We start from the raw sequence: 25,728 nt of genomic DNA, 5'->3' as shown, positions 1-25,728 counted from the left end.
AATGTTCAATGTTTGCACTGAAATTAAGATTATCATCATTTTAAATTCAGTCATTCGGTTAAAAACAATCTGATCAGAGAAAAAAATTGACATGCATATGATAAATACTATGACCTGTCATTGTACCAAGTTTGAACCAAATCGACCAAACCCTGTGTCTATTTGAGAATTGACTAGACACACACACTACGAAACAAAATGGCCACCAGTCGGCCATTTTGAGATAAAATTAAAAAAAAAAGAACTCCCAACATATAAAACCATCATACCAAGTTCTAAAAAAATTGGCCTAAGCCTATTCGAAATAAGTGTATTTAGCGCATTTTAAAAAATCGACAATTTTGAGTCGAAATATATAAAAACATTAGACACCCAATATACAGCCTTCATAACAACTTAATCGGCCACCGTGTTAACTACGAGCACTAATTAATAATAACCATAGTTACAGCTAATAAAATAACATTGCCGTTTTTCATACAATGTTAAAACAGACTCAGTGATAGGCATAGAGTACAACAACTACCGTCATTGATAAAATCGATCTGATTAAAATCTGATGTAGTGTACGGGCTTTTTATTATTATTATTAAATATTATTTATTTTGTTTGAATTAACAGTATTTTTTTTATCGTTTTTACGTGGTTTTAACATTTTGTCATTTTGAGGCCCTACCGATGTAAAAACGATAAAAAACAATAAAATACTGTTAATTCAAACAGTTTAACGCGAACCCGAAAAGAAATCCGAATCCGGGGCTAACTTCACTAACACAGTCGGCTTGGTTCAATATGGCGGCTTGTTTCTGCTGCTTTCGTTGTTGTTGGGCTGGGACAGGCTTCCAGCACGTACCACTTAAAGAACTTCCCCCAGTTGTGCTTGATACGGGGCATATGGGTGAGTAAAGTTTGCTTATTTGACTCTACTAACCACGTGTTGACGACACAACTCATGGAACGCACGGCGAGTTATGGGAGAGAGCTGACGGTGACAGATTAATAATGGAAATCATATTATAATAGTCGAATATTACCTGTCAACACGATCATTTAATTGCCGTATATCGACTGTCCAGACTTCATTTATATTTAGCGTCTCATTATTGTCCAAATAGTCGTCAAGTTCTAGGAACGTGAAAAACTGTGTTTTTGCTTTTGTTTTAATTTTTTATAAAAACATTTTTCCTTGAAAATTTTGAAAGTTTTTTGTCCAATTTGTGAAGAATTCACCATGTAGTGGTCAACTAGCTATTTTGTGAGTCGGGGAAAAAACGCCAATTTTTATAGCAGTGAATATTTGACTAGAATTTTTACAGTTGTGCTCAGATCTTTTATAGAGCTTCATTGGAATATTGGCTCTATATACAAGGCTTCACGAATTCGTGCAATTGCCTCAGTGTCCAATTTTTTTTATATTATTCCTATAAGCTAATGCCATTTCAAAAATGTTGACCACGAAAATTAATCCTTCAACTCCAAGTTCAAGCACTGCTACTGTAAGTACTGTACTTTCACTTGGAATTGTTTTTGCTGAAGAAAGGAATCAATGAAAATACTTTTTTCCTATATTTTACAATCAATATAAATAAAATTCATACAAAAAACAAGCAAAATTAATTCCAGCTGAAATAAAGTATTCACAGTATTACGTGAAATATTTTATGGTCTTATGTGAGTGAATTCAGAAAATATTTGATTATTCACTTGTTCTGCCGTTCAAAACAGAAGCAAATCTACATGCATCGGAAAATTATTCAAAGGTATTAGCATATAAAATCCAATAAGATGTTGAATCAATCACCAGCATTTGACTTGCTGAAAATCATAAAGATTTGTATGTTTAGTGTATTTCCTGCAATACAGACCATCAAATATTCTACACAATAGTCGGAATGCCCCAATACAGCTATACCGGTAAATCTGATACTTGTACTTTATTAAACACGTAAAATTCCCCAGGAGGAATTAAAATGGTTACATTTACACTAAACAAAACTAGACTAATAATACAAAACATTAAGACTAAATAATGATTAAAAAAAATAATAATAATAATCGAAATAAAAACAAATAAAAAAACATGAATAGTAATAAATCCCACTAACAGCAGTAATAAAGGTAGAAGAAACCATTGTTAAAAAGTAATAACAATAATGATGCGTTTAAGGGTTAACAATTTTGGAGGTGTTGCTGTCTTAATTAAGTCGAGGGCAGTTTTAATGAATTTTCAGAGTGTGATATGAAATTAGGTAAAATTATAACTCATTGTCAGTGCAAATTGTTCATTAATTGTAAAATTATCAAAATTATTAATTTGTTTCCTACATTTCTCAAATATTAATTTTCTTTGGTCATTGTAAAATGGACAAGTCATGATGAAATGTTGTTCGTCTTCTATTTGGTTTTTTGTGCAAAGTTCACATACTCTTTCTTCTACAGGTGTTTTTGGTTTGGAATGTTGTCCTGTTTCTATTTTTAAATTGTGGTTGCTTAGTTGAAATTTACATAATGTTTGTCTTAGTTCAACATTTTTCAGTGATATCAAATAGTTTTCTAATTCAAATTTATTTTTAAATTTTCTGTATGTTCTTAATTTATTACCCTCTCGATCATTATTCAATTCTTCTTTCCAGTACTGTTTAAATTGTTTTTCCAATTGTATTTGTAAATTTTTGTTTTCAGCAGTTGTTGTTATTCTGTCCAAATTAATTGTGTCACTTTCATTGATGTTGTTTAATTGTGTCGTTATTGCGATATACCATTTACTGTTCATTTGCTTGTTTAGTATTGCTGCTTCTTTAATTAGTACGTTAGGCAAGTTTATTGCGCGGTTGTAGTATTTGATCATTTAATAGATAATAGAGTACAATTTTAATATAGTGAGTCACAGTGAATATTGTGAAATTTGGTCGTAAGAAACGCACTTAATTCAGAAAAAATTCTATCAACATAATTTTGTGGTTTATAATATTCTTTATGGACTGGATACAGCTTTTGCGGCCCGAGGTCGTGCGATGGAAGCGCCAAAGCTTGCAAGGGCTAGTGAGCCATACAACTGAGGGCGGCAGAAGCCGTATCCAGTCCATAAAGGTTTTATCATATACATTATTATAATTACAATTTTACCACAGCATGACCTCAAACACACGACATAATTTAGAATGACGCATTTTGTTTTGATTGATGAAAGCTGGGCGCGCTGGGCCTGGCGTGATGGGCCAGGCAAGATATTGGAAATTATTGTCTTGATGCGAGGGTGCACTTCCCATAGCGTTACAAGGCCGGACAATACAAAGTTTATGATAATGTAACGTAAACTGTTTTACAAGAGACAGATTTTCATGGATAGCAGATAATCGGTTAAAATAGCAAAATTTGTTAGCAGTGCAAATTCACTGGAGTCACTTGGTGATAATCATGATTCTTGTGGTTCCCAGTAAACTATTCACTAATATAGAACAAAGGTCAAAAAAAGAAAAATCCCAGGATGCTAGAACCAAACCTTGGAGCCAGCACAAAGTGGAGAGAAACAATGACCACACTCAGCAATAGTAAATGTATAACAATACTCGTTACTGGATGACTTACCAGCTTTGCAAGCTTTATGAAAAACAATATGTACGTTGAACTCATTCCAAAACAGTCGTTCTAGAAAACATTTTTCTACCTGGAATTCAGGTATTTATGCATTCAATGCATATTACATGATTACAATAAAGGTACTACAAACCATAAAAATAAGAAAAATGAATGAAATATATCTGACTAAAATTGAAAATCCCAACTATAGAGCTGCTATGACAAAACTCAGGATAAGCTCTCAAGTCTAATGTCCTTCAAATCGAAAGGGTAATTGTAAATATATCACTGCTGAAGATAGAATCTGTTTAGTCTGTGACCAACAAGAAATTGCAAATGAAAAACATTTACTCCTCAATTGCAACTATATAAGGAAAAAAAAGAAAGCATGATTAAAAATGTAATTTTCAGTAAAGTCAACTCCTTGACAGATGTAAAAATAATAAAACAATCATTGAGCTGGCTACTTTCTTCCATACTTGTTTCAGAATGAAAGAAGACAAATTCATAAAAATGCCAGCTGCCTCAACCAACCGACAAATAAGGAAATCAAATCATTATTTTTTGTTTTTCTCATTTTTTGGCTTGCATGTATTGAAGTGAAGGTTAAAGTCATACCGGCAGTAGTGGCAAAATGTATGTCTTCTGGCGGCGTAGGGATTGATGTGCAGTCATGATTTCTAGCAATTCAATTAATCTAATCAGGTTGATTGGTAAATTTTGTTGAGGTTCATGTTAAATAAATATAAATAATATTGTTGACTTTGTGAATATAAAGGTCAGATCATTCAACTTTAAATTAATAGCATGGATAATTTCAACACTTTTGTTTCTGTGTTGCTGTACATAATGCACACTCTACTTTACACCTGCTTTTGAATTCCTTTGGAAGAGTCATAATGAGTAACTTTCATAATTTTTTCTACAGTACATTCTAATTAGGAGATTACTATCAAACCTATATATATGGTTAATATGTATGTATGCATAGAATACTTATCTCACCCTATGCTATGATCTTCTGACCATATGTGATCTTCCCTATCCTTTGTAGTCCATCTCTTGATCTTATGCTATGATCTGCCCCACATATGTATTGATATCCCAACCCTATGCTATGATCTTCTGACCATATGTGATCTTCCCTACCCTTTGTAGTCCATCTCTTAATCTTATGCTATGATCTGCCCCACATATGTATTGATATCCCCACCCTATGCTATGATCTTCTGACCATATGTGATCTTCCTTACCCTTTGTAGTCCATCTCTTGATCTTATGCTATGATCTGCCCCACATATGTATTGATATCCCCACCCTATGCTATGATCTTCTGACCATATGTGATCTTCCCTACCCTTTGTAGTCCATCTCTTGATCTTATGCTATGATCTGCCCCACATATGTATTGATATCCCCACCCTATGCTATGATCTTCTGACCATATGTGATCTTCCCTACCCTTTGTAGGCCATCTCTGCGCCACATATGTGTTGATATCTCCACCCTATATTGTATTTTTCTTTCTCTGTTGTTGTTACTTTATTGTTCCCTTTACCAAGATCAAATACAGGGATACAGTTTCAATAAAGATTATTATTCTTATTATAAACTAACTCAAGCAGTATGTGTTCTAATTAAAATACCGAAAAGTCATGATTTACTGAATGTAATTAATAACAACAGATACTGACTCTCTTCTGTTTTGTTTCGTGCTTGCAGCATAAAATCATTTTGTAGCTATATTTAACAGTGACCTTTAGGTAGTATGATAGCATTAAAACATGGAAAATTATTTAAAAATTGTTGATTCACACATATGCACATGATTCATATTAAAAGTTTTCACAGTAAAACAAATGATGTGTTTCCATGGAAACATGTGCAAAATAATCTAAATTGTGGCCATTTTGGAGCATTTTCCGTAAGATTCCATTTGAACACACTTTTCCATGGTTAACTTATAATGATTTTCAAAATTTTAAAATTTTTTGTGACAGTCACATGTAGCCCTCATGAACACTTTTTGTTAGTATAAGTCACCAAACAAAATTTTGCGATATGATGGGATGTTTCTGCCATAGGAACCAATTGTAAATTATTCAAAAAATGCATTTTTGGTAAATTTTTGAGGTACTTTTGTAGAAAACTTAGTTCGTTCATTAACCGTATATTTTTATTTCAGAATTTTAAACACCACAGTAACCAAACTCTCGCTGGATTCAAGAGTATTTTTTTAATAGTAGCAAACTAATGGTACCGGGTACCTTAAAACCTGACAAAATATGATAAATCTGATCTTGATGAAGGGTGTTTATTACAGCTAGACTTCAAAGGAACAATTCTCTATTGTTTTAACCTTTTCACCTCCAGACTTTCTCGCCCAAATTTTCTGCACTTTTTTTTTATATTTTTCAATATTTTAGGATATGAACCCAAATTTTTGAACCAACAGACAAAATTTTAGTCAATTCTTAGGTTATTTTTTTCCCAGTCTTCCGAAGGTAAGTGCAGACTGTAAACAGGACTTGTGATGAAAAGAGGGAACTAGTGGTGAAAAAGTTAAGGGCCCTATGTGAGCCTTTAAAATGCATTGAGGAGAACACTAGACAACAAACATGTCTCATATTGACTGACGTGATGCATTTATAATCTTTTTATGGCAGGAAATGATGTTGTTATTGTGAAAGCTGGTAGAAGGATATGTGGTACGGGTGGTGCGCTAGCCAATGGCCCTATTGTACAAGACAAAGCCTACTTTGAAATGAAAATACAGTCAACAGGTGAGAGAAGATCATTTCTTTGTAATTTCTGTGTCAATGAATTAACCTAGTTTCTTGTATACTGAGATGGCATCAATCAATATAGGATATTTAGATGTTGTCTGTGATGAACAATTAACTTTTACATTGTCTCTTTACACTAATGTAACCAATGTCAACGTAAGAAATAAACAGATGTGAAATGTGAAGGTTTAAATGTGGCACAGATCATACCCACTTAAAGAAGATTATCACCACCAGCATAACTATTACATAATAGCATACCAGCATAAAAACAGATGAGAACAGTATAGTAGACAGACTGGCAAAGTGTGTCAAATTTTAAAGCAGTTTAGGTTGCTATATCGCCTTGTATACGTTTACATCGCTTGTAAGAATTGCTGATGTGAATACAAGATTCTTATCTTTTTGATTACTGGGTGCAACTTACGTCAACGAGAGCGCCCTCATGCCATGGCCATGCGTCCCCTTACCCTGGGGAGCAGATCCTCTGGCGATCATAAAATTCTAAATGACCAGGGATCACATGTGGTCTTCAACTGTGACCTGTCTGATAGTAATTATGGCCCAAAGAAGCCATAGAATGCTCCATTTTAACTTAGAATTATCAAAAACTCCATCCCCTGGTAGGGAGAATCCTTTCTCCCCCACTTGGTGGTGCCGCTGAATTGCAGTGCTCCCTCTTGCAGTTTTTTTCTAGAAAAACCCCTGTGTACCATGGATATAAAAGCATGCACTATGATGCCCACGATGGTTGGTGATATTGCAAACAAATTTTGTCACAGTGTGAGAGAGCAAAACATTTTATGGTTAAATCTCCATATTAACTGTGTTTTAATATACCGATAGCTATTTATTTTACACACAAAAATTTAATCCAGCGAATTATAAATTAAGTTTTTAAAAGTATAAGTTTCTTGCTGTGACAATTTATGTAAATTTATTGTGACACCAGAAACAATTTGACAGTGTTTTCTTTCCATATGTTTCTTGCTGTAGGTGTGTGGGGAATAGGTCTGGCTACAAGGAAGGCTAATTTAAATTGCATTCCCATGGGTACTGACAGTGAAACCTGGGTGTTAAGAGAAGATGGAACAATATATCACAACAATCAGCTCTTGCATAAATTAGGTGTTATTCCATGTGAAGGCGATGTGGTGGTAAAGTCCCTGTTTACTCTCTCTTTCCTCTATTTCTCTGCTCTCTGCTCTGTGCTCATTGCTAGGGGTCTGTGTGTGTGTCTCGACCTATACTTTGCATGGGATGCCTGCATGCTCTAAAAATCTCAAGGTGCTTCTGGATAATACATACAAGGAAGGAAGGATTTATAAGATGAGTTTATGCAACTAGATATCCATGTATATATGTGACGATAACCCCATTCTCTGCGAGTTCTATGTACGTGTCATTCAAGCATACCACTGGCATTGCAGAACACAAGGGACATTTGGAGATATTCAGTTGTGCAAACAGATTGAGAGATTTTTATTGGTCACACCAGTTGCATACCCTTGTTTTTAAAATCCTTGATACAGAGTTTTAATTAATGGGAGCAAACATACATTGTGTGGACTTCTGCCCAGAAACAGTCTCACATTTGACTTGAAATCATCTAATGAAATTTGAAGTGAAAGTTTCATGAATGAATGAATGATGAAATAGTTTTTTTTTTAGCTGCCCACCAACATCCAAAGGGAGGTATGTTGTATATAATCATAACAAATATTCAATTCTATGTCCAGGTTTTAAAAGACCAGCCAGATATGTTTCATTTCAAAATTGAGGGTATCTTTGAACAAGTGACCTGACGGTCGAAATAGCTCCGTTGTCTTCATTATCATGGAACAAGAATCAGTAAAGTGGCATTGTGGTTGAGGGTTTCAGACTAGTTGTCAAAAATATTTTTTTTTACCAAAAATGACAAAAATATTCACTAAAAATCCAAATTTGCACATTTTGACACAAATTTAACAAATCTGACAGAAGACCACCCCACGTACCATTGCTGGAAATATGAAAGCATTTGGACTTATGGTTTCGAACTAGTTGTTGAAAATAACATTTTTCACCAAAAATATTCACTAAAAATCCAAATTTGCATATTTTGTCACAAATTTAACAAATCTGACAGAGAATCACCCCAAGTACTTTTGGTACAAATAGGAATGTAATTGGTCAAGTACTTTTGAAGAAGAAGTCATTTAAAGGAAAACTTCACACAGGACAGACAGATGACGCTGGAGAGACCCCCATACCAACAGCTCTGCTGGGTCATCTGCGATAACAGCGGAGCTAATAAGAGGGAGATATATTTTCAAATCATAAAGTAAAATAACAGCTAAGGGACTCAAAACTTGTCTATAGATGTTTCTGTGGGTGTAGCTTAGAAAATAAAGTGCAAATTAATGATCATTTTGATCTGGAGTGAGCCCTTCTGTCCAAATGCAAAAGTATGGACCCCATTTTCAGAAAAGAAGCGAGTGTGATCAGTGAGGTCATCATTAGACTGCACCATAAAAAGATATTCTGTTATCAATTATCAATTATTAATTATGTCATGTTTTATTTCAGGGTGTGACATATGACCATGTAGAATTCAATTTATATTTAAATGGTCAGACTTTACAGTGTCCGATAAGGGGCATCAAAGGAATCATTTATCCAGTATTCTATGGTAAGTTTTCAGCTCAGATGGCACCCAATGTTTAAAATTCAAATGTTGTATCTCATTAATTGTCACTATTTTAAGTATATACACTCCATTTTGAAGTTTTACCTATTCACATAGATTTAATTCAGTGCATTTTACATATCAGTGTGAGTGTATGCAATTGCACTTTGAATGTACATCATGGGGAGATGCCTAAATGTTCAAGTTATGAAAATTGAGTTACGAACACTGAGTTACAAAAAGATTTGAGTTACAAACATGCCCATATTTTAAAAAACACGTCCACTTTTGGTAAACCACGCCCAAATTAACGGTCAATTAACAGTTAACCAAACTTTGAGTTACGGGCAACATAAATTGCTAATGTTGTTTAACATCCACATTTAGTAATTCAAACTTTAATTAAGTTAGCCGAACATAAAGTTTTATGTTTCTCGTAACTCAAAGTTTGGTTAACAGTTAATTAAAATTTGATTAATTAAATTTGAACATTAAACAAATCTATGTTGCCCATACCTGAATGTTAAGTTAACTGTTTATTAAAGTTTGAGTTACTAAATGTGGATATTCAACAAAAAACAAAAATATATATTATCCATATTTTTGAAGTTCTGTTAATTGAACATTGAGTTACAATTTGGGCGTGGTTTCTCAAGTGAGCATGGTTTCTCAAATATGGGCGTGGTCATTTGTGTAACTCAATGTTTGTAACTCAATGTCCATAACTAAACAATTCAGCATCAGTGGTATACATATGTATGTAACAGGTACCTTGGGTGGTACCTGTCAAATTTGTTCATTCCATGACAATATCTTCAAAATATATATTTTTAGCAAATACGTTTTTTGATAAATAATTCCATTTTTGGCTTCTTGAAAACTACCAGCTCAGTTGGTATGTAGGTACCATGGGTAGACTTCTGTGAGATTTGTTCATAATGGGACATAATCTGCAATTATCTATTTTTAGCGAATAGTTTTGTCATCTTCTTGAAAACTACCAACTCAATTCTCAGTACCTCGAATACAAAATGCACGTCTTTGGATTGTTTTTGCTGTGTTTCTCGCATTGCATCATGGGAAAATGTTGACATATTAGACAATTTAAGAACTGATTGACCTTCTGAGTGTGTTTTATCAGGTATGATAAACTTGTTGGAGGTTGTACACAAAATATGTTGGGAAAAAAGTCGCATATTATGTTAATGAATTTTAAGTGGACAGAAAAATAAATGGGAATGATCTGAGCTTGGTCCCATAACTGAACTGACACAGGATGTTAAATAAAAAAAAATTTCCTGGAAAAAATAGCAGTTTATATGTCGAGCAAATTGTTTTACTTTTGGATTCTAAGTCAAATGAGGGCTGTAAGAATTGTATTCCTAACATTACAGGTATGCTTGTCAACCAATATTTCATACATTTTGATGAGTTGGTGTTCCAGTGACGTGTAAAAAAGTTCAATAAGAGATGACAAATATAATAACATGTTGAAAAATGCATTTATAAAATTGTATTCAGTGAAATTACACGACACACTGAATGGCAGACTGGACTCTACATCTATGATGGCTGAACTGATGGTTCATTGCATTTTCGCTTGCCATTCTATGCAAAACATTGTGCATTACGTGTGGTCTGTACTGTAGTAGAATGTAAAACCTGTTGACCCCGGAAGTTCGAAAGTCACCTGGTTAGTGTTGAATTGCTTTTAAACCTGGTACTTTGTAGGTACCTTGGGTGGACCTCTGTCATGATGTAAATGCATGACTTATTGTGGGGACAATAACCGTAACAAACAGCTGGTAGCTAAAATTCCTTCCTACAGAACATTGTAAACTTTGTTTTGAGAAGACCACGAGGTCACTTGTATGTGTTTGTTCAACCTATTCTTACCTGCAGCAAGCACAGTAATTTAGGTGTGATAAAATGTGTATTTGATTGCTGGATGCAAATCTTTGTAGATTAGTTCATCTCTATATATGTTCCCCCAATCATTAGATTTCAATGGTGCTTTGTGATAATGCATAGACCTGATAAGATTTCAGTGAATATCTGTACTTATTGCTGATATGTAATAGTGTTATACATACACACACACACACACACACAAAAAAAGACTTTTTTTTAATATGGAAATAACATTTTATTTCGCTTACTCCCAAATGAAATGCCATTTATTTTTTTGCAACCAATTCAAGATGGCCAATTTTAAAGTTAAGAAATGTCTGCATGTCCACTAATTCCTGAACCGAATCTAGATCGTGCACAAACATATTTTGTTCAAAGTTGGTATATATACATATGGAACATAATCGTAACTTGATGCATGCTATTTTGTTTATAGATCAGATTTTAACGAATGCTATTCCAAAGACTCATCTCTGAGACTAGCTTTGTAAAACAGACAGGGACTGTGTATCATGTCTTGTATCATTTGAGTAACTGTATTGCTGTTATGTTAATATTGTTTAAATGCATCTGGTGTTTTCTATTTCAGTTGATGAAGGTGCAATACTAGACGTGCAATTTAATGAGTTTTATTACGTGCCGCCATCTGGATTTGACAAAATTATGTTTGAACAGTCTCTTTTATAGTCTTCTGCCTCATGGACACTTGTACAATTCTACTAGTTTTCTGCCTCATGGACACCTGTATTGCGACTACAGTCCTGCTAGTCTCTCAGCTGTTGGGGATCTATGGTGAACCAAATACAGTATTCATAATCTAATACCAAGTGCACTCCTGAAATTGCTTCTACACCTTGCACATTGTATCACCGTCACCATCAGTACCTTCAGCGGGTGAGATTTGCCAGTGGCAACGTTTTCACAAATTTAGGTCTAAGAACGTGGAACTGCTTCATCTCAAGATGTTATCAACATGCACATCTCAACAAGGTTGGACGATGTCTATATGTTCAGAAAAAAACATTGGATTATACAACCTCATTGGCCACTGTCAGTGTTTTTAAAGTGCCTGTGCAATGCCCACCCACACGCTTCCCATGTTAGATCTGTGCCCCACTGAAGTGGGCAATTATTGATTTTTTTGCTGAAAATGATTACTCGTATCCAAGTAAATTCGAGATATTTCCCGTGCTGTAGCCACGCCCACCTATCCTGAAACGGTCGACTGTTTCCGGATTTCTGACTCTCGCCGAAAGTGCGCCACCAAATGCAAAAATATGAGAGGAAGCCATACCCCTGGGCCGTACTTTTATATCACTGTGTCATTCAACGTACAACTGTACTTTTAAACGATATACATTTTTTAATCGGCGTTCACTTTGTCTATTTTATTTTATTTTTGAGAGCGAATTTTTAGAAGTTGTTTTCACAACAAACTTTTATGATGGTTAAACGTTGTGTTGTGGGCGGTTGCAGTAATGCGTATAGTCATAGTGTAAGTATTTCCACGTTTCCAATCGATCCGACGGTGCGAAATCGGTGGACGAAAGCCGTGAGAAGGTTGGGGTGGACTTCCTCGTATCAGCGTCAGATGCAGTGTCCACTTCACCTCAGATTTTTTTTTTTTTTTTTGAAAAACTGTCGTGGTGTTATGTAAAAAGGTAGCAGTAATTTCGATAATGACACGAAAACGAAGCGTCGGACAAACAGGAAATTACGCAGCCCTCAGGCTGTTTTCATTTTCGCAGGCTAAAAGTGTCTGAATTGTTCGGTTATTGGTGTTGAATGTCGAATTCACACCTTTGTTGCCTTTACTTGCAGCTTGATCGGCGTAATAATTTACGGAATAAGAATCCGGGCTTGAGCTGTCAATGTATTTTTTTAATATGATGTCATAATCATGAAAATCACGCTAAATCCACTCTGAATTTGTCTGTATGTGAGTCGCTCTCAATAATTGTTGTTATCCAATTAAACGCCGCCATTCACGCACTTGTCCCCCTCATGACCCGACACGTTCACCCATTACAACGCCGCAGTCATTTATTCAGTAACTGTGTTTTGTCGTTTTTTAAAAATTATTTCTCTATTTTATAAATCAATAATGTCTAGTAACCTGCTAAATAACAAGACGATTCAGCCGTCAAATTCGATTTTGTCCAATGCCGGAGTCCAGCGACAGTGTACAAACGTGCTCCGGTGACGGTGACGGTGACGACCACGGTGACTAGCTACACCAGACCGGACATATTTCGCATCTGACTCAACCCCATGCAACAAACTTGATACTATGTGTTCATTATGGTCCATTCTTCCTCGACGAACAAGTACATAAGTGGCAATTTAGTCAAAGACGAGAAAACAGCACAAGAAATTTGCCTTATTTACATGTATCGGCAATGCAAGCTGCCCAGCGACTTCCCTTTCTGACGTCACAAGGGGAATTTCTGTATGCAAATGAGAAGCTAATGAGGAGCCTCGTTTTAAAATACACAAAAATAAAGTTTCCGTAGACTGAGTTAAAAACACATTTTTTCACTTAAAAAAATTATTTATGCTTAGAAACATAAAAATTAATAATATTTATGTATCAATGGATAATTTTAGGTGTGAAAATAGCAGCCATTTCACAGGCACTTTAAATATTTGATTATGATGAGTTTATTATTTATGTGACAGACACTCACATAATTATCCAGTATATAACAATTAGCATGTTGTTAGCTGCAATCATAACTTAGTTATTCTGACTGGTTTAACTATTTGAACTTTAAAGTCATCTTTTGTCACCTTTTATGAATCTACAGTGGAAATGGTAGTGGATAATTTTGTCAGTTTGGGTCCAAATTAATTAAAATCATACAAAATATTTTAATGTGCAAAAGTTGGTGACGACTAGGCAGATGTTCATTTATTTATGTATTGTAAAGGCTTTTCATTATTTGATGCTGTGTTCTTTCTTGTGCATGCATTTTAATATCTCCTATAAGTGATAATTTGTGTCTTTAAAACTAATTTTCAACATATCAGTAGCTGATACAAAATTAGTCATTAATTTTATGCAAAAAATTAGATTTCCATGCTTGGCAGTGGTGACCTCATTAAAAGTGTTGAGTCCAGTATGATACATACAACGTGTGTTCTCAGCAATTTTCTATGTCCCTGTTGCAATGTACATGGTATGTGAACATCTCCTGCATTATTATACATCGGCATCACCATGTTCAGCTGACTTAATTTCAATACCATTATATTGATATTACTCTAAACATATTTATTTGATGTGTACATTAAGAACCAAAGGATCTTGTAAAAAAAAAATATTTTATATACAATTTAGTTATTTGCTATGTTGAATTTTAGTTATTTTTCAGTTGACAGGTAGTAACTATCTAAAGTAATGCGAAAAAATATTTTTTTTTTTAAATTTTGTTTTCTCTTGCAAGCTAAGCTGTAACAAAACTTTATTTTTTTTAATCAGTATTCTCATTCAGAAATGATTTGTATGTTTAATGTCGATGACACTTTTCTTGAAAAGGAAGATGTGATCCCCTACATGTTGAATGTGTGCAGTGTCGCTTTACAGCAAATATTATCAATGATAGGAAACTTGAGTTTAAGTAACCATTGTACTAAACAATGAAAATTTAACATTTTGCGCTGATTAATGTAAACCCCTGCCCAATCCAGCTTGAGGCAATCTTGAAACATTGGTGCTCAGAGCAGCCCAATAGTGTCTTGATAACTGACTGGGACTCTTCGCCGTTTGTTTCATTAGAAAGACGATACTAAAATCTACCAATTCTCCAAACATGGTGTGTCAGAAAAAATCGCAAATTATGTTATGAATGTAAGTGGAGATAACGAAACTACTCTCTGCTCCACGACCTCTGTTTTGCTGCTGTTGTTTCCGGTTACGTGATTACATCGAACCGATCGCGCATGCTCAATGACACCTACTTCGCATTGTACGGAGCAATATTTAATTCATAAAGTTTAAATTTGTTTACGCCCCTATTGAAAACTGCTATGCAGTTCTGTTGAAAGAAATTTTAAGACAAAAAAAATAAGCCTATTAACTGAACTGAAACAAAGGGTGTTTTAATCTTCTTTAATCGGTTCTTACTGGGGTTTGTAGTTCCATGGTACAACTGAAGTCTTCATATTATCAGTGCAATATGTTACATACTAAACTGTGAGCCAAGGTTTATTTGGCCACAATTTTTTCAATTAGCTAAATGAAAAAATACTGTGTATATATACCGTATATAAAAACCCCAGTGCTTGTGTGGTTTAATGATTCAATTTGCATGTAACCTTTTCCCATTCGTAGCCAAATGAACAAAATAAACGATCTTGAATGTTTTCTACAAACACTGACCATGTCATATTTTTAAAGCTACAAACACTGCCAGATTTCAAAAGTCTTCATTATTTGCCTTGATATTGTAATTTATTGTGAAGATTTTACATGCTATGGTTCTAACATATTGAAGAATAAGAATGTAATTTCTATGGTTTCAGATGTAGCAATTAACAGCAAGCATTTTTTTTTTATGTATATACTATGGGCTAAGAACACTTTACATGAATGATACAAAGCCCCACCCCACCTATTGGTGGTTATGAAATTTAGTTTCCTATATTGTCTTCCTAGTGTAATTTATATGAATGCTTCCAGTATATTTGTGAATTTTGTACTGTATGTCAATATCGTAATAAAGACACTTTACTTTACTAGCGCTGTATATGAATTTTTATGTTTTGGATGACCCCATACAGACACATTGTGACTGATGCCCAACACTCGCAACATAGAAAGCTTTATATCAATCATTTTAATATCAAAATTATAAACTGGGAAATATACAAATCAGACACATGGTTACAAGAAGACGAAGAAGCATGTTGTATTTCATCTATCGGTATTAGAAGCGCACCTGCAATGAGCCTCATTCGAAAATGGGTATCAGAGCCATGTGACTAGTTTTTGCCACCAAATAATGTTCCTCCCAAAAAGATCTTGGCAGTCAATTATTGAACACTACAAATACGGTACTAGTTTACCTTGAACTACCATATTGTACAACAGATATACAGCTTCATGATTCCATCTGAGAGTTGTCATAGGTGAAAAGGAAATCAACACCATGACAATAGTCTTAGGTTGGCTTGCGGTTCATGGAACTGACTCAATTGAAGTACACCTCCATGGACATTCCTGCTCCTTTCAACACTGTCAATGTATTCCTGTGGGTTTAAGAGCTGATAGACTGCGGGGGTGGGAATGCATTTTGTTTGCTGATGACAAGCTTCTGGAATTGGTAAGATATGTATCCACGAATATAACCCTGTAAATATAAGATGTTAAAATGATATCTTACTCTTGATCTAGAGGGGGGGGGGGACTAAAATAATTATTCTTGACTTCTTATATAAAATAACTGACTGCAGACTCTACCAGTATCCATATTTCTGACCAAAGCTATTCATAATTTGATGTAAAGGAATTTGATCTCTTCACTCATTGTCACTTCATTTAAGCTAACTTTAAATACCATGTAACATTTGAATTTGGCTTTATGGTTCACTTCATACAACTTTCAACAGAATATAGATGACACTACAACTAAATACATGATTTACAGGTTTCACATGTACATTTTCTTTGTTATTTGATTATGTCACTAACACTGCAAATTTGTTCGAAGATAGTGCACATTGTACACGTCAACGCTCATGTTTACCCAAAATTGTTTACAGTCACTGGACAATTCTGGGGGTGCCCAGTATTCCAAGTTAAACATTTACCTGCAAACACTTGGCATTATATCAAATGGATACTTGGAGGATTATTTTAGTTGTTTTATAACAACCAACCACAAACAAAGACTAATTATGATGTATTCATACAAAAACACCATGTAACACAGAAACCCGTAAATGGTCCATTTGGCCATCAACGTTCAAAACATGAATAGACTTCTACTGTTTGGCACATTTATCCGCAGTCATTCCTTTAGTTGGAAAGTTTATTTGGTCTTGTGCCTATTAAATGAAATATTTAATGGTCTAAATTATAGGAAATAATTGTGGATCCCTTTGAAATTTTATTACAATCCAATATTTCACATAATAGATTCCAATAATACTTTAGGAACGCAGACTTAACTGTCTGTACCCAAATGTTGAAAGGGCTGCATGTTATTACTATTTTTTTGATTTGTGTGGAACCATGGTCATATTTAAGATGGCATATTAAATATTGTGTGGAACCCTGGTCATATTTAATATGGCATATTAAATATTGTGTGGAACCATGGTCATATTTAATATGGCATATTAAATATTGTGTGGAACCATGGTCATATTTAATATGGCATATTAAATATTGTGTGGAACCATGGTCATATTTAATATGGCATATTAAATATTGTGTGGAAAGATGGTCATATTTAATATGGCATATTAAATATTGTGTGGAACCATGGTCATATTTAATATGGCATATTAAATATTGTGTGGAACCATGGTCATATTTAATATGGCATATTAAATATTGTGTGGAACCATGGTCATATTTAATATGGCATATTAAATTTTGTGTGGAAACATGGTCATATTTAATATGGCATATTAAATATGTATTACAATAGAATTAATTGGTATTATTTGACACAATATAGTAGTTATTAAACCGCAAAAAAATACAGCTCATGTTCTGTTTAAGTAAGGTAATGGCTTTGGTACATGTAGATTACTTACCTGATATATAAGATTTGCTAATATGCACTGTACTTCATCTGAGTCTATGTCGTCTATCTGCATGAATTTCAATGCAGTTTCAAACGCACTCACAGGTAACTGATGTGTTTTCATCAATATAGCACTACAGAAATTAAACGCACTCACAGGTAACTGATGTGTTTTCATCAATATAGCACTACAGAAATTAAACGCACTCACAGGTAACTGATGTGTTTTCATCAATATAGCACTACAGAAATTAAACGCACTCACAGGTAACTGATGTGTTTTCATCAATATAGCACTACAGAAATTAAACGCACTCACAGGTAACTGATGTGTTTTCATCAATATAGCACTACAGAAATTAAACACACTCACAGGTAACTGATGTGTTTTCATCAATATAGCACTACAGAAATTAAACGCACTCACAGGTAACTGATGTGTTTTCATCAATATAGCACTACAGAAATTAAACGCACTCACAGGTAACTGATGTGTTTTCATCAATATAGCACTACAGAAATTAAACGCACTCACACGTAACTGATGTGTTTTCATCAATATAGCACTACAGAAATTAAACACACTCACAAGTAACTGATGTGTTTTCATCAATATAGCACTACAGAAATTAAACGCACTCACAGGTAACTGATGTGTTTTCATCAATATAGCACTACAGAAATTAAACGCACTCACAGGTAACTGATGTGTTTTCATCAATATAGCACTACAGAAATTAAACGCACTCACACGTAACTGATGTGTTTTCATCAATATAGCACTACAGAAATTAAACACACTCACAAGTAACTGATGTGTTTTCATCAATATAGCACTACAGAAATTAAACACACTCACAGGTAACTGATGTGTTTTCATCAATATAGCACTACAGAAATTAAACGCACTCACAGGTAACTGATGTGTTTTCATCAATATAGCACTACAGAAATTAAACACACTCACAGGTAACTGATGTGTTTTCATCAATATAGCACTACAGAAATTAAACGCACTCACAGGTAACTGATGTGTTTTCATCAATATAGCACTACAGAAATTAAACACACTCACAGGTAACTGATGTGTTTTCATCAATATAGCACTACAGAAATTAAACACACTCACAGGTAACTGATGTGTTTTCATCAATATAGCACTACAGAAATTAAACGCACTCACAGGTAACTGATGTGTTTTCATCAATATAGCACTACAGAAATTAAATGCACTCACAGGTAACTGATGTGTTTTCATCAATATAGCACTACAGAAATTAAACACACTCACAGGTAACTGATGTGTTTTTTCATCAAGATAGCACTACAGAAATTAAACGCACTCACAGGTAACTGATGTGTTTTCATCAATATAGCACTACAGAAATTAAACACACTCACAGGTAACTGATGTGTTTTCATCAATATAGCACTACAGAAATTAAACGCACTCACAGGTAACTGATGTGTTTTCATCAATATAGCACTACAGAAATTAAACACACTCACAGGTAACTGATGTGTTTTCATCAATATAGCACTACAGAAATTAAACGCACTCACAGGTAACTGATGTGTTTTCATCAATATAGCACTACAGAAATTAAACGCACTCACAGGTAACTGATGTATTTTCATCAATATAGCACTACAGAAATTAAACACACTCACAGGTAACTGATGTGTTTTCATCAATATAGCACTACAGAAATTAAACACACTCACAGGTAACTGATGTGTTTTTTCATCAATATAGCACTACAGAAATTAAACACACTCACAGGTAACTGATGTGTTTTCATCAATATAGCACTACAGAAATTAAACACACTCACAGGTAACTAATGTGTTTTTTCATCAATATAGCACTACAGAAATTAAACACACTCACAGGTAACTGATGTATTTTTTCATCAATATAGCACTACAGAAATTAAACACACTCACAGGTAACTGATGTGTTTTCATCAATATAGCACTACAGAAATTAAACTCACTCACAGGTAACTGATGTGTTTTCATCAATATAGCACTACAGAAATTAAACACACTCACAGGTAACTGATGTGTTTTCATCAATATAGCACTACAGAAATTAAACTCACTCACAGGTAACTGATGTGTTTTCATCAATATAGCACTACAGAAATTAAACACACTCACAAGTAACTGATGTGTTTTCATCAATATAGCACTACAGAAATTAAACACACTCACAGGTAACTGATGTGTTTTCATCAATATAGCACTACAGAAATTAAACACACTCACAGGTAACTGATGTGTTTTCATTAATATAGCACTACAGAAATTAAACACACTCACAGGTAACTGATGTGTTTTCATCAATATAGCACTACAGAAATTAAACGCACTCACAGGTAACTGATGTGTTTTCATCAATATAGCACTACAGAAATTAAACACACTCACAGGTAACTGATGTGTTTTTTCATCAAGATAGCACTACAGAAATTAAACGCACTCACAGGTAACTGATGTGTTGTCATCAATATAGCACTACAGAAATTAAACACACTCACAGGTAACTGATGTGTTTTCATTAATATAGCACTACAGAAATTAAACACACTCACAGGTAACTGATGTGTTTTCATCAATATAGCACTACAGAAATTAAACACACTCACAGGTAACTGATGTGTTTTTTCATCAAGATAGCACTACAGAAATTAAACGCACTCACAGGTAACTGATGTGTTTTCATCAATATAGCACTACAGAAATTAAACACACTCACAGGTAACTGATGTGTTTTCATCAATATAGCACTACAGAAATTAAACACACTCACAGGTAACTGATGTGTTTTCATCAATATAGCACTACAGAAATTAATCACACTCACAGGTAACTGATGTGTTTTCATCAATATAGCACTACAGAAATTAAACACACAGGTAACTGATGTGTTGTCATCAATATAGCACTACAGAAATTAAACACACTCACAGGTAACTGATGTGTTTTCATTAATATAGCACTACAGAAATTAAACACACTCACAGGTAACTGATGTGTTTTCAACAATATAGCACTACAGAAATTAAACGCACTCACAGGTAACTGATGTGTTTTCATCAATATAGCACTACAGAAATTAAACACACTCACAGGTAACTGATGTGTTTTTTCATCAAGATAGCACTACAGAAATTAAACGCACTCACAGGTAACTGATGTGTTGTCATCAATATAGCACTACAGAAATTAAACACACTCACAGGTAACTGATGTGTTTTCATTAAAGCTGCTGCAGTTAATATAGCACTACAGAAATTAAACACACTCACAGGTAACTGATGTGTTTTCATCAATATAGCACTACAGAAATTAAACACACTCACAGGTAACTGATGTGTTTTTTCATCAATATAGCACTACAGAAATTAAACGCACTCACAGGTAACTGATGTGTTTTCATCAATATAGCACTACAGAAATTAAACACACTCACAGGTAACTGATGTGTTTTTTCATCAAGATAGCACTACAGAAATTAAACGCACTCACAGGTAACTGATGTGTTGTCATCAATATAGCACTACAGAAATTAAACACACTCACAGGTAACTGATGTGTTTTCATTAATATAGCACTACAGAAATTAAACACACTCACAGGTTAACTGATGTGTTTTCATCAATATAGCACTACAGAAATTAAACACACTCACAGGTAACTGATGTGTTTTCATCAATATAGCACTACAGAAATTAAACACACTCACAGGTAACTGATGTGTCAATATAGCACTACAGAAATTAAACACACTCACAGGTAACTGATGTGTTTTCATCAATATAGCACTACAGAAATTAATCACACTCACAGGTAACTGATGTGTTTTCATCAATATAGCACTACAGAAATTAAACACACTCACAGGTAACTGATGTGTTGTCATCAATATAGCACTACAGAAATTAAACACACTCACAGGTAACTGATGTGTTTTCATCAATATAGCACTACAGAAATTAAACACACTCACAGGTAACTGATGTGTTTTCATCAATATAGCACTACAGAAATTAAACGCACTCACAGGTAACTGATGTGTTTTCATCAATATAGCACTACAGAAATTAAACGCACTCACAGGTAACTGATGTGTTTTCATCAATATAGCACTACAGAAATTAAACACACTCACAGGTAACTGATGTGTTTTTTCATCAAGATAGCACTACAGAAATTAAACACACTCACAGGTAACTGATGTGTTTTCATCAATATAGCACTACAGAAATTAATCACACTCACAGGTAACTGATGTGTTTTCATCAATATAGCACTACAGAAATTAAATGCACTCACAGGTAACTGATGTGTTTTCATCAATATAGCACTACAGAAATTAAACACACTCACAGGTAACTGATGTGTTTTCATCAATATAGCACTACAGAAATTAAACGCACTCACAGGTAACTGATGTGTTTTCATCAATATAGCACTACAGAAATTAAACACACTCACAGGTAACTGATGTGTTTTTTCATCAAGATAGCACTACAGAAATTAAACGCACTCACAGGTAACTGATGTGTTTTCATCAATATAGCACTACAGAAATTAAACACACTCACAGGTAACTGATGTGTTTTCATCAATATAGCACTACAGAAATTAAACACACTCACAGGTAACTGATGTGTTTTTTCATCAAGATAGCACTACAGAAATTAAACACACTCACAGGTAACTGATGTGTTTTCATCAATATAGCACTACAGAAATTAAACACACTCACAGGTAACTGATGTTTTTTCATCAATATAGCACTACAGAAATTAAACACACTCACAGGTAACTGATGTGTTTTTTCATCAAGATAGCACTACAGAAATTAAACACACTCACAGGTAACTGATGTGTTTTCATCAATATAGCACTACAGAAATTAAACACACTCACAGGTAACTGATGTGTTTTTTCATCAATATAGCACTACAGAAATTAAACACACTCACAGGTAACTGATGTGTTTTTTCATCAATATAGCACTACAGAAATTAAACGCACTCACAGGTAACTGATGTGTTTTCATCAATATAGCACTACAGAAATTAAACACACTCACAGGTAACTGATGTGTTTTTTCATCAATATAGCACTACAGAAATTAAACACACTCACAGGTAACTGATGTGTTTTCATCAATAAAGCACTACAGAAATTAATCACACTCACAGGTAACTGATGTGTTTTCATCAATATACATGTAGCACTACAGAAATTAAACGCACTCACAGGTAACTGATGTGTTTTCATCAATATACATGTAGCACTACAGAAATTAAACGCACTCACAGGTAACTGATGTGTTTTCATCAATATAGCACTACAGAAAATAAACGCACTCACAGGTAACTGATGTGTTTTTTCATCAATATAGCACTACAGAAATTAAACGCACTCACAGGTAACTGATGTGTTTTTATCAATATAGCACTACAGAAATTAAACACACTCACAGGTAACTGATGTGTTTTCATCAATATAGCACTACAGAAATTAAACGCACTCACAGGTAACTGATGTGTTTTCATCAATATAGCACTACAGAAATTAAACACACTCACAGGTAACTGATGTGTGTTTTCATCAATATAGCACTACAGAAATTAAACACACTCACAGGTAACTGATGTTTTTTCATCAATATAGCACTACAGAAATTAAACACACTCACAGGTAACTGACGTGTGTTTTCATCAATATAGCACTACAGAAATTAAACACACTCACAGGTAACTGATGTGTTTTTTCATCAAGATAGCACTGCAGAAATTAAACACACTCACAGGTAACTGATGTGTTTTTTCATCAAGATAGCACTACAGAAAATAAATGCACTCACAGATAACTGATGTGTTGTCATCAATATAGCACTACAGAAATTAAACACACTCACAGGTAACTGATGTTTTTTCATCAATATAGCACTACAGAAATTAAACACACTCACAGGTAACTGATGTGTGTTTTCATCAATATAGCACTACAGAAATTAAACACACTCACAGGTAACTGATGTGTTTTTTCATCAAGATAGCACTGCAGAAATTAAACACACTCACAGGTAACTGATGTGTTTTTTCATCAAGATAGCACTACAGAAATTAAACGCACTCACAGGTAACTGATGTGTTTTCATTAATATAGCACTACAGAAATTAAACACACTCACAGGTAACTGATGTTTTCATCAATATAGCACTACAGAAATTAAACACACTCACAGGTAACTGATGTGTTTTCATCAATATAGCACTACAGAAATTAAACACACTCACAGGTAACTGATGTGTTGTCATCAATATAGCACTACAGAAATTAAACGCACTCACAGGTAACTGATGTGTTTTCATCAATATAGCACTACAGAAATTAAAGGCACTCACAGGTAACTGATGTGTTTTCATCAATATAGCACTACAGAAATTAAACACACTCACAGGTAACTGATGTGTTTTCATCAATATAGCACTACAGAAATTAAACACACTCACAGGTAACTGATGTGTTTTTTCATCAATATAGCACTACAGAAATTAAACGCACTCACAGGTAACTGATGTGTTTTCATCAAGATAGCACTACAGAAATTAAACACACTCACAGGTAACTGATGTGTTTTCATCAATATAGCACTACAGAAATTAAACACACTCACAGGTAACTGATGTGTTTTCATCAATATAGCACTACAGAAATTAAACACACTCACAGGTAACTGATGTGTTTTCATCAATATAGCACTACAGAAATTAATCACACTCACATGTAACTGATGTGTTTTCATCAATATAGCACTACAGAAATTAAACACACTCACATGTAACTGATGTGTTATCATCAATATAGCACTACAGAAATTAAACACACTCACATGTAACTGATGTGTTTTCATCAATATAGCACTACAGAAATTAAACACACTCACAGGTAACTGATGTGTTTTCATCAATATAGCACTACAGAAATTAAACACACTCACAGGTAACTGATGTGTTTTCATCAATATAGCACTACAGAAATTAAATTACTGTATACAGGTGACAAGCAGGGACAAAATAGGATTTCTGGTGTCTGGACGAGGGCATACCTTTACAATGAGGGCTATGTGAATAACAAAGCTTTTAATGGAAGAGGGATGCCCCCACTCAGACTTGAATGCAGCAGTTGCATAAATACATAATTCCTGGAAATTGCAGTGTCAGTGCCAACATCGCAAAATACAATAGATCACTTCTGTGGATGTACATCTTGAAGCGAGTCGTCTGCCAGAAAATGAGGTGCAAGCAAAACGAATGATTTTGTCATGGTGGCAAATACAAACATGTCAGTTTACTTGTTTTCAGTAAATAGGAATATTATTTTACTCACTAGAACCAATGTCACATTTCATCTGTTAAAATTGAGATTGAATTCAGTGAAAACTTGAACAATCAATCAAAGAGTTAAAGTGTAAATTGCAAGTACGTGTGCATGTTTGAATTTGATAATAAATCGGCTCCAGACATTATTCCATGATTTTATTTTTATTTTCCACCTTATATACGGCCCTACATTACGCAAATATGCATCTCATAAAGACACCATTTGTCAACACGTATTTGTAAACATGGCTTTGGGAAACTTCAGAATTATGACGGCATAAGAACTCCTTGGTGTGAATTCCAAATATGTAACTGAGCTGGTTAAATTAATATTGGTAGATAAAATTTTTAAAAAAATGTACTTACACTTTTTTAAAGAGATTCCTGTAAGTTATAATCTTGAGTTTCTCTAAAATCAAATAGACACCACACTTTATGAAGAATGCTTCATGCCTTTGCAATGCTTCATTAAACAACAGTAGATTGCCAATCTTAACAGCTTTGGCAACATCGGCAAACTGCAACAAGTCATATTTCTGAAGTAGTCTAGCACTTGGCATATGACCCTGTAGATATAATGACAAAACAAAGACTGGATACTGACTTATTCACAGAAATAT

At 34.1% G+C, this 25,728-nt stretch overlaps 2 protein-coding genes across 3 annotated transcripts in view; one reads left to right on the top strand and one right to left on the bottom strand.

Moving 5' to 3' along the window:
* The first annotated feature begins 777 nt into the window (after positions 1-777).
* LOC100377663 (SPRY domain-containing protein 7-like) lies at positions 778-15,681 on the top strand. Its single transcript, XM_002732277.4, has 5 exons — positions 778-898; positions 6,246-6,362; positions 7,362-7,522; positions 8,934-9,036; positions 11,534-15,681. The coding sequence occupies exons 1-5, from the start codon at positions 793-795 to the stop codon at positions 11,629-11,631; spliced, it is 585 nt and encodes a 194-aa protein (XP_002732323.1). The 5' UTR covers positions 778-792; the 3' UTR covers positions 11,632-15,681.
* Positions 15,682-15,767: 86 nt separating this feature from the next.
* The window catches only part of LOC100378706 (PCI domain-containing protein 2-like), a 49,142-nt gene continuing 39,181 nt past the window's right edge, over positions 15,768-25,728 (bottom strand). For both annotated transcript variants that reach the window (XM_085499296.1, XM_085499290.1), the window contains exons 11-13: positions 25,475-25,674; positions 17,710-17,833; positions 15,768-16,295 (exon numbers count right to left, since the gene is read on the bottom strand). In XM_085499296.1, coding sequence (XP_085355422.1) covers positions 16,203-16,295; positions 17,710-17,833; positions 25,475-25,674 — 417 coding nt within the window. In that variant the 3' untranslated portion in view covers positions 15,768-16,202. The remainder of the gene's footprint in view (positions 16,296-17,709; positions 17,834-25,474; positions 25,675-25,728) is intronic.

This window comes from Saccoglossus kowalevskii, chromosome 1 (genome assembly GCF_978046115.1).
Source record: "Saccoglossus kowalevskii chromosome 1, keSacKowa6.1, whole genome shotgun sequence".
NCBI lineage: Eukaryota > Metazoa > Hemichordata > Enteropneusta > Harrimaniidae > Saccoglossus > Saccoglossus kowalevskii.
This window is presented reverse-complemented; position numbering and strand designations above follow the sequence as displayed.

Coding starts and splice junctions, on each gene's coding strand:
- LOC100377663 (XM_002732277.4), top strand. CDS start 793: ATGGCGGCTTGTTTCTGCTGCTTTCGTTGTTGTTGGGCTGGGACAGGC. Junction 899..6,245: donor GCTTGATACGGGGCATATGG/GTGAGTAAAGTT, acceptor TTTTTATGGCAG/GAAATGATGTTGTTATTGTG. Junction 6,363..7,361: donor AATGAAAATACAGTCAACAG/GTGAGAGAAGAT, acceptor TTCTTGCTGTAG/GTGTGTGGGGAATAGGTCTG.